The sequence below is a fragment of the Chrysochloris asiatica genome, unplaced genomic scaffold (genome assembly GCF_000296735.1).
Source record: "Chrysochloris asiatica unplaced genomic scaffold, ChrAsi1.0 scaffold00021, whole genome shotgun sequence".
NCBI classification, from domain to species: Eukaryota; Metazoa; Chordata; class Mammalia; order Afrosoricida; family Chrysochloridae; genus Chrysochloris; species Chrysochloris asiatica.
This window is the reverse complement of record NW_006408539.1, coordinates 7,139,273-7,148,182: the sequence shown is the minus strand read 5'-3', so window position 1 is coordinate 7,148,182 and position 8,910 is coordinate 7,139,273. Positions and strand designations below refer to the sequence as shown.

At 41.2% G+C, this 8,910-nt stretch overlaps 1 protein-coding gene across 1 annotated transcript in view; it reads left to right on the top strand.

The window, feature by feature from the left end:
- Positions 1-8,910, top strand: part of CCDC68 (coiled-coil domain containing 68) — a 38,816-nt gene that overhangs the window by 15,899 nt on the left and 14,007 nt on the right. Inside the window, exon 6 of the mRNA XM_006837501.1 lies at positions 2,475-2,557. Within this exon, the coding sequence (XP_006837564.1) occupies positions 2,475-2,557 (83 nt within the window). The remainder of the gene's footprint in view (positions 1-2,474; positions 2,558-8,910) is intronic.

Here is an 8,910-nt window from a genome sequence, read left to right as displayed (position 1 = left end):
GAACAGCTGGTAGTTTCGAACTGCTGACCTTGCGGTTCACAGCCCGATTCGTAACCACTATGCTACCAGGGTTCCTTTCTATAGCCAAGGCCATTTTCCAACTACTGATCCTTTCTTTTTGTTTCTGAACTTTACATTCCAATTGCTAGTAATTATCACTACATCTTGATTGCATGTATTATCAATTTCAGACTGAAGAAGTTGGTAGAATTTTCCAATTTCTTCATCACTGGCTTTAGTGGTTAGTGCATAAATTTGAATAATAGCAGTATATACGTATGGATATTATCCTATCACAGACAACAATGTACTTCAAAATAGATCTTGAAAAAAAATTTTTTCTGACGATGAATATGATGCTATTTCTCTTCAATTCCATATGATTCTGAGATTCAGAATGGCCAATTCCAGTCCATTTCAGCTCACTAATGCCTCAGATGTTGATCTTTATGTGTTCCATTGAATTTTTGACCACTTACAATAGTTTTAGATCCATACGTCAGACATTCCTTGTTCCAACTATTAATGGATGTTTACAGATATTTTTCCTGAATTTTGAGTTGTGCCCCATCAGCAAATGAAAGTCCCCAGAGCTTTATTCCATTCCTGTCATCATGGTCAACTCTACTTTGGGAAGGCAACTCTTCCCCTGGTGTGTTTTGAGTGCCTTCCAACACAAGGGGCTCCTCTTTTGGCATTATTTCTGACAATATTCTGGTGTTATTCATCATGCTTCAATATTCTGGTGCTGTCTGACAGTATTCCACTGCTATTCATAAGGCTTTCAGTGGTTAAACACTCAGAGTAGTCTATATGCCTCTCCTTCATAGTCTGAGTCTGGAAGCTCAGCTGAAACCTTTCCAACATGAGTATTGTTGTTGTTGTGTGCTGTGGAGTCTGTTAAAACTCATAACGACCCTGTATAGGGTTTCCGAGGCTGTAAATCTTTACGGGAGCAGAAAGCCTCGTCTTCTCCCGTGGAACAGCTGGTAGTTTCGAACTGCTCACCGTGAGGTTCACAGCCCAATTCATAACCACTAAGCTACCAGAGCTCCTTTCCACCATGGGTGTGCTCTGCTGGTATTTAAACTGCTGGTGACATAGCTTCTAGTCTCACAGCAATAGGCAAGCCACCACAGTACAACAAACTGACAAATGATTGGTGGTCAAAAAGACTAGGGCTAGGCATTTTGAATAAAGGACTATAGAGTAGATTACTAGGTTAGATATAAAACTAGTTAATGTCATCTAGTGTTAGTAAAGTGGACATTTAGGGGTTATCTTGTCATTTCATAGAAAGAGGACTGTAATCAAGTAGAAAAAATAAAGTCAAAACAGGGAGATTATCTGAGAGAATGAAATAATCTTTGGATGGGAATGTTAAGCAGTAGTCCACTATGACATTCAGACCACATACTATACACTTTTTTGATTTCCAAGGTTTGGTCAATTTTTCTGAACAATGATAAGCCCTGAGAGATTAAGATCGTAGCCCAAATCACACAACTGTCAAGTTTAAATCCATGTAAATCCATGTCCAAAGTCCTTCTGATTTTTCTGCAAGATAGCATTGCCTTGTATTTTACACGTGTAAATACTATAGCAGGAAGTTGTTTTAAACAGCATTGCAAATCATTTTTAAAGTCTCTTTCAGTTGATCTCTTCTGTTTGGCAGACGCCTTTTCTCAATCTCCCTCCTAAAGTGTCCACTTAAACCAGTAGGCCAAAGCTCCCCATTGGTGTCAGCACGCAGTCTTTAAATATGAAAAGAATGCAGTCACCAGGCCTGGGTTTTCACAGGCTTGTGATTTCCCTTTTAGTTGGAATGGAGTTTGGTGTAATAATGAAATTACAACATTCTTCAGATACTATTTATTCCTCAATGTCATAATTTCTCTTGCATCCCAATTAAGAAGCAGTTTCCTATTTGTGCTCTTAATCCTTCATTTAAAATATACTTACAACTTTGCTATTTCCTGACTGACGCCTTGTGAGCTTCAAGGGGTATCAGACCCATTGCAGTTAGTGCCCTTGGATATCCACAACTCATGAGATGGTGGAGAAGCAGTTGTCCTGGCACGGGAGGTGATGCCTAGAATAGAGAGAGCAAATTGTGTGCACCTGGGCAGATGGAGAACGAACGGAGAGAGAGATTTTTCTGTGCAGGATTTCAGCAGTGGGCTGGAGATGGAGCCAATGTGCTCCTGGCAGGTGCAGGGAGTGAAGACAGTTGGTCTTGATCTGTCATTGACTTCCTGAAAGACATTTCCAAAGATGCCCATTCAAGCTTCATCAGGGAAGGGTTTTAGCCAGTGTCTGAAATTAGCTTATCAGTTAGCTCAAGCCATGTTTCTGGTACTACAAAAAGCATCTTCTATGAATGTTTGGTAGAATGTCTTACCCAACACAAAGACACACACGAACATATACCCTACACACACCAAATAATCCCAAACAATCTTATTTTCTCCTAGGAAAAGAGAACCCTGCTAGAAAGAAAAATGTCTTTGGAAAAAAAGCTGCTGCAACTGAAACCCAACCCTACATATGCTAAAAGGTTTGCAAATTAACCCCTTAAAATACAAACAGTCTGGGATAGCTTTTCCTTTCCCACTTTGCAACCCCTGAGGCAAGAGTTTCCCAGAGGGAAACTGAAAATGCAGGATTTTTCATTCCTAGAGTGGTGCTGTGGGTTAATGAGCCAGACAGCAAAGCCATTTGAATTGCAAGGTTGGCCGTTCAAGCTTACCAGCTGCTCCTTGGAAACCCTATACAGGGTCGCTATGGGTCCAAGCCCACTCGATGGCACTTAACATCAACAACAACAACAAGAGTTAATAATCATGTACCTAGCCTTCCTCATCCCCTGTTGAATCTGGAGGTTGAGTTCACTGGGGATATTGGGAATGTGCGGGAAGGTTAATATTTTCTGGAGTATACGTTGTTGTAGTTAAGTTTGGACTCATACTAACCTTGCGTATGGTTTTCAAGGCTGCCAGTCTTTTGCAGGAGCAGAAAGCCTTATCCTTCTCCCTTGGGAGTGGCTTGTGGACTTGAAACTCCGACTTTGTGTTTCTACTGACTTTGTGGTTCTGGTTCTCAGTCTGGTGCTTATCCTACAGGGAGGGCCACTGTACTCCTTCCTGTTTTCCCTTAATGCTAAAGAGTGTGCTCTGGAGATCTCCATTTCCTGTGATGCTTTTGTTGTTATTATTGGTAATTGATTTTTGCTAAATCTGATACTGGAGTCCTGGTGTGGCATGGCAGGATAAGTACAGGACTGTGAACTCTAAGTTCAGTGGTTCAAGCCCACCAGCCTGTCCTCAGAGACACTATACAGGGTCACTAAGAGTTGGAACTGACTGGACAGCACTTAACAACAGCAAAAACAAAGCTGGTATTAAATGGACAGCCCACATGTGGAAAGCTGGTAGTTTTGTGGTGCTCCCTAACTCTGCAGATAATAAAAGAAATATTGCAGAAAATCTCCTTCGTTCTTCGGATTTACAAATACTCATAAGTTAACTGCAAGCAGTCACAGGAGGTGGATTTGTGGTTATCACCACAAATGCTTTACTCCTCAGCTGCTCTCAGAACAAGCTGTGGAATATCATGTAACATGTCATTGGACTTTCCTGAAGTTCTTCTTTTCCTTTCAATTCCATGTCCATTATAGTCATTATGTGTTCTAATGTAAAAATAAAATGTTCACAGTCAAGTCTATTTCATGATCCTAGTTTGTCCACCTAGAGCTGTTATTCACTAAGATATCTGGAGTCCAAGGATGGCCCTGTAGGATAAGCACTGGACTGCTGACCAAAAGTTGTCAGTTCAAATCCAGCAGCCACACCTTAGAGACCCTGTATTGGGTCAGTATGAGTCAAAACTGACTAGATGGTACATAACAACAACAACGTGGGTCCACAGTACGTGCAAAGGACTGTTTTCATTCTTACAATCATGTGCTCAAACATCCCTCTCAGTGTTGTTAATTAGTTTCTTCTTAGTTTTCTGTCCTTTCCTATTACATTTCTTCCTTTCACCATCTCTTCTCATAAATGGTGTCTTCTGTCAGACTCATATTCATGTATCCTGCCTAATCAGCAGAAATGGGCTAACCCAGCAATTGTTGTTAAATGTCATTGAGTCAGTTCCAACTCACAGTGATTCGGTATATGGTTTCTGAGGTTGGTTGGTTGGTTAGTTATGTGCCGTGGAGTCAGTTCCAACTCATAGCGACCCTGACAGGGTTTCTGAGGCTGTAAATCTTTACGGGAGCAGAAAACCCTATCTTTCTCCTGGGGAACAGCTGGTAGTTTCGAACTGCTGACTTTGAGGTTTGAAGCCCAATTCGTAACCCCTACGCTACCAGAGCTCCTTGGTTTCTGAAGAGTCAATCCTTAGCCTACAGTGCCCACACCAGGACTCCAAGTAGTAGCACATATATATTTGGCAATACTGAGATATCGCTAATTGATTAATTTTCCCATCTTCATCCCATTTAGATGCATATATCCCCAGAAGATGATTTGTAACACTACAATTCTGGACAGAGTGAAGGAACTATTGTGGAAAACATCCTGGGTCTTTGGCATTCCTTGCAAATACTTAATCATTTTAATTTAATCTTTCGATTACCTTTTTTATTTCTTCTTTTTTCTTATAAGAGAACTTTTCATACCACAGTACTACTGGCTTGTACACTGAACTTTGAATTAAGCATCTAGGTAGTCTCGACTTGAATTTTTTTCTTTAAAAACAGATTTTTTTTTTCAAAATTGACAATAGGGTTATCATCAGTCTTTGATCCAACAATGTAAGGGTTTTAAAAAACTACCCTGTTCTTTTCTTTCAATTCTATTATATATGAGCAGTTGTTAAAAGGAATTCTCAGAAAGCTCTTAAGGAGGTTTTAGAAATGTCTGGAGGGAAATGGATCTTTTGTGTTTTTAGGAAGGTGTTTGAACATCGAAGCTCATGCAATTTTCATAGATTGCAGGTTTCACAAATATCTTGTTATTGCTTTTTTTCTGAGTGATGAGTAGAGATATTCACCTTTCTAAGTGATAGGAAAAGAAAATTGCTTGCCATGAGGCTTTTGGGAGAAGTAATAGAAGGTTGGTTATGCTACCATAAGTAAAAGGGGTTTTTGTTAGGGTAAGACTGAATAGATGTGGACACAAGGAAGATGAAGCAAGTGGGAGGACAGAAGCACCGTCCTTGTCGTTCACCATTTAGTTAGTATAGGAAACCAGGCTCTCCGTTGCTCCCATTCAGTCATAAATGTTTGTGCAGTCTAACTCTCTAACTCTTCTCTTGGCTTTTGTTCTGCCTTGTTGTGATTCATTAACTTGTTATGTCACCAAAGGAATTATGTTCTCTGTATTTTCCTTTCAAATCTGGAGGAAAAGCTCTGATTGGTTTAGTACCACTTTCTGTTATGGGCAGATTGGTGATGTTGGCCAAATCCTTTATTATCAGTCAGTCAATGGCATTTAGCAGATATCCCCTCCCACCCTGTGGGTGGCCTCCCTTTTCTCAAGCAGTAGCCTAAGGAAGCTTCCCCCAGTTGTTGTTGTTAAGTGCCATTGAGTTGATTCCAACCCATAGCGACCCTGTATAAGGTTCCCAAGGAGAAGCTGGTGAGCTTGAACCACCAACCTTCAGTTCAAATGACTTTGTAGTCGGATGCATTAGCCTACAGCGCCATACCAGGACTCTCCCCAAGTGGTGGTGGTGATGTGCCGTGGAGTCAGTTCCGATTCATAGTGACTCTGTACAGGGTTTCCAAGGCTGTAAATCCTTAGGGGAGCAGAAAGCCTCATCTTTCTCCCGTGGAACAGCTGGTAGTTTTGAACTGATGACCTTGAGGTTCCCAGCCCAATTCGTAACCACTACACTACCAGAGCTCCTTCTCCCCGAGTAGGGACTGGGTAGATTTCATTTCCTGTAGGCTTAGGTAGTCAGTGTGACAGGTACCATGCCTTTTTGTGTTTTTAATTGTGGTGGGCTTCATTCTGCTATTTTGATAAAAAGATTCAATATGAAGGGGCTTGAAAAAATTCATGGAAAAATGGAAATAAATGATCATTCAATTTTCCCACAAACTTTTTGAAGCCCCCTCATATATTCTAATAAGATGTTTCTAGTATCCTGGTGTGGTGCTGTGGGTTAATGTGCCAGACTGCAAAGCCGTTTGAACTGCAAGGTTGGTGGTACAGGCTTACCAGCCGCTCCTCGGAAACCCTATACAGGGTTGCTATGGGTCAGAACCGACTCGATGGCACTTAACAACAACAACAGTATTAAAAAGCATCTCTGAGAACAATCCTTTTAAGATTTTATAACTCGGAAGAAAATGACAGTGTCTCCTTGCATATGGCAACAAACATCATGTGGCATACTGTGGTAAAGATCATAATTTTAAAAAGAGTTTAGAGAGTTGTCTGAAGCATTTTCTTTTCATTAACAAACTCCATATGTTTACTACCAATGCTAGTTTTTTGGATTCAAAGTATCTGTGTTATGACACCCAACAAGTTCTTTGTTACTCCATTGGTTTCCACTATGACCACACAGAGAGTTTTCCAGGTTAAACTCATAATGGGCATGCTGAGTAATATCCTTATGGTCAGTACAGAGGCTGTATCTCATAGCATCTTTTTTCAAAAGATATCATGAAGACAAAGAGTAATCCAATCACTGGCATTATACCAGGCAGAGCTGAGGGCAGTGTAAGTGAATCCTAAGAGAGATTTTTGAGCATCTTGAGTCTGGATGGGGAGACTGTCCTTCATGAACTGTTTCCTCTCATCACGCCATTGACAGACATTGGGAAGCAGTGAAACTGAGGAAGTGCTTTTTGTCAAGAAGCTTGTCTATAGTTATCAGCTGTTGCTAAGGCAAGCCGTTTGTTTTCTTAGTTTTGAAAGGTAAGAATAGAATTGACACCCTTCTTGAATGCAAAGAAACCTAACTTAAATACTAAGGGAGGTGCAGCTCCTTTGATCTTCTCAGTGGGGAATTGAGGGAGGATCTGTGGTGTAGAAGGAGCCCTGGTAGCTTAGTGGATTACATGTTGGACTGCTAACCACAAGTTCAGCAGTTCAAATCCACCAGCCATTCTGTGGGAGAAAAATGAGGCTCTCTGCTCCGGTAGAGATTCACAGCCTCAGAAACCCTATGGAGGGTTGTGATGAGTTGGAATTGACTCAGTGGGTAAGGGTGTTTTGTTTTGTTTTCTGTAGTGTAGGGTTGAGATTGTTTTCTCCTTTTTGGAGGCTTGTTTTTGTCTGCTCCCATTGGCATTTCCTGGCTGCCAGCTTTTTCAGTTCTAAGTCTGGGACATCTGAGGACAAAAGAAAACCCCAGTCCCCAGGACCTCAACCTGCCTGCCTCCTTCTCTCCATCTAGTATTGTCTTGTTATGTTTCCTTCAATAAAATGTTCAGGATTTCTTATTGTACTTAAGCTGGAAGACTAGGAATAGTACTAGAAATAGAAGTCCTTCGATTCTATTTTAATTTTAGTTAAAGTATATTGAGGTTTTGGAAAGCAGAAGATGAATCCTAGATAAAGATGCAGACATTTCTTAAAGGGACTGTGAATTCTTTTTCTATTCAAGTTTTTTTATTGTTTCCTTTTATGTGTACGCTATGTTTTGCTCTCTCTTAGTTAGGACTGAATGCTTCAACAAAATACAAATACTAAAACTTAAAGGAAACTTAAGAGACAGCTTATACAGATCTAGCCTCGCATTTCCAGAGCACAGTGGATGACTAGGTTTCATCTTTGCTGAATAATCCTGATAGAAATATGCTTCAGCTTCCTTTATTCTTGTGCATCAACATATCAAAGTCCAAAAACATTGTGTTTAAGAGTGTTTCTAGATGTATTGGTCTCCCATCTTGAGACTTATTTCAAATTTTCTTTTATCTACAGTGAACTTTGTGGTAATACATTTTAAGGAAAATGATCTGAGCTTGGTATTTCGTAGCATAATGTCTACTCTCCTGCCCCTTCTGAAGTGCCCTTTTTCACCTCTGTGGGCCTGTGGTTCTGGGTCATCATGGGATAGGATAAGAACCATTCTGAATCCTTACCTTGAGCCATTCACAGTGTTTTCCCATTTCATGGCTGTGCAATGCTGGTCGGCTTCTGCAAAGGATCCTGACTACCTTTCCATGATTTCCCGGGGAAGCCTGGGTGGACCCAGTAAGGAAGTCTGGGCTGGCTTCCTTCCTTTCTTCTTCCTCACTGGAGCAATTCTGAATTTAAGAATCAGTCATTGGCAGATTGGTGTTTGCCCTCTGTGATGTTTTTTTCTTTGTTGAGCCCTAGCCATTGTTTCCTAATGCTCACATTGCTTTTCTTTTGAGACTCCTTAGCCTCCCCTGTGTTCTGCATGTTTGCCACTCCTCTGTCCTCTAAAGTTCCTAACACCACCACGGCCCAGATTCTCAGTTCCTCCCCTCAGATGGTCCTAAGAGTTCTGAGACTCTTCCTCTGATTCATGGGCTGGTGTTGTAAACCTCCAAAGCCTGTTCTCCCCATAGCGGCGGGCTCTGAGCAACCCCCTCTCCTCTTTCAGGCCCTGAGCCTCACCTGTCGGGGTTTCTGAGATCCCCTCAGACACCTGAGAACTTAACAAGGAAGCCTGGGAACCACTGGCCCAGGATGACTAAAATCTAATATCAAAGCAGATGGTGCTGAAGCAGCTGTCCTCTGAAACTGAATTTCAGAAACATGAGGGGCCTCTGTTGCTGCTGTTGATATGCTGATTAAGTGGGCATAAGGCATTTTCAGCCAATAAAGTACTAAAGGTAGCTGCTGTTGTGTGCAGTTCATTCCAGTTTATAGTCAATACTTGTGACAGAGTTGCAAACTATGATGGACCAATTCCTTCCAGAGC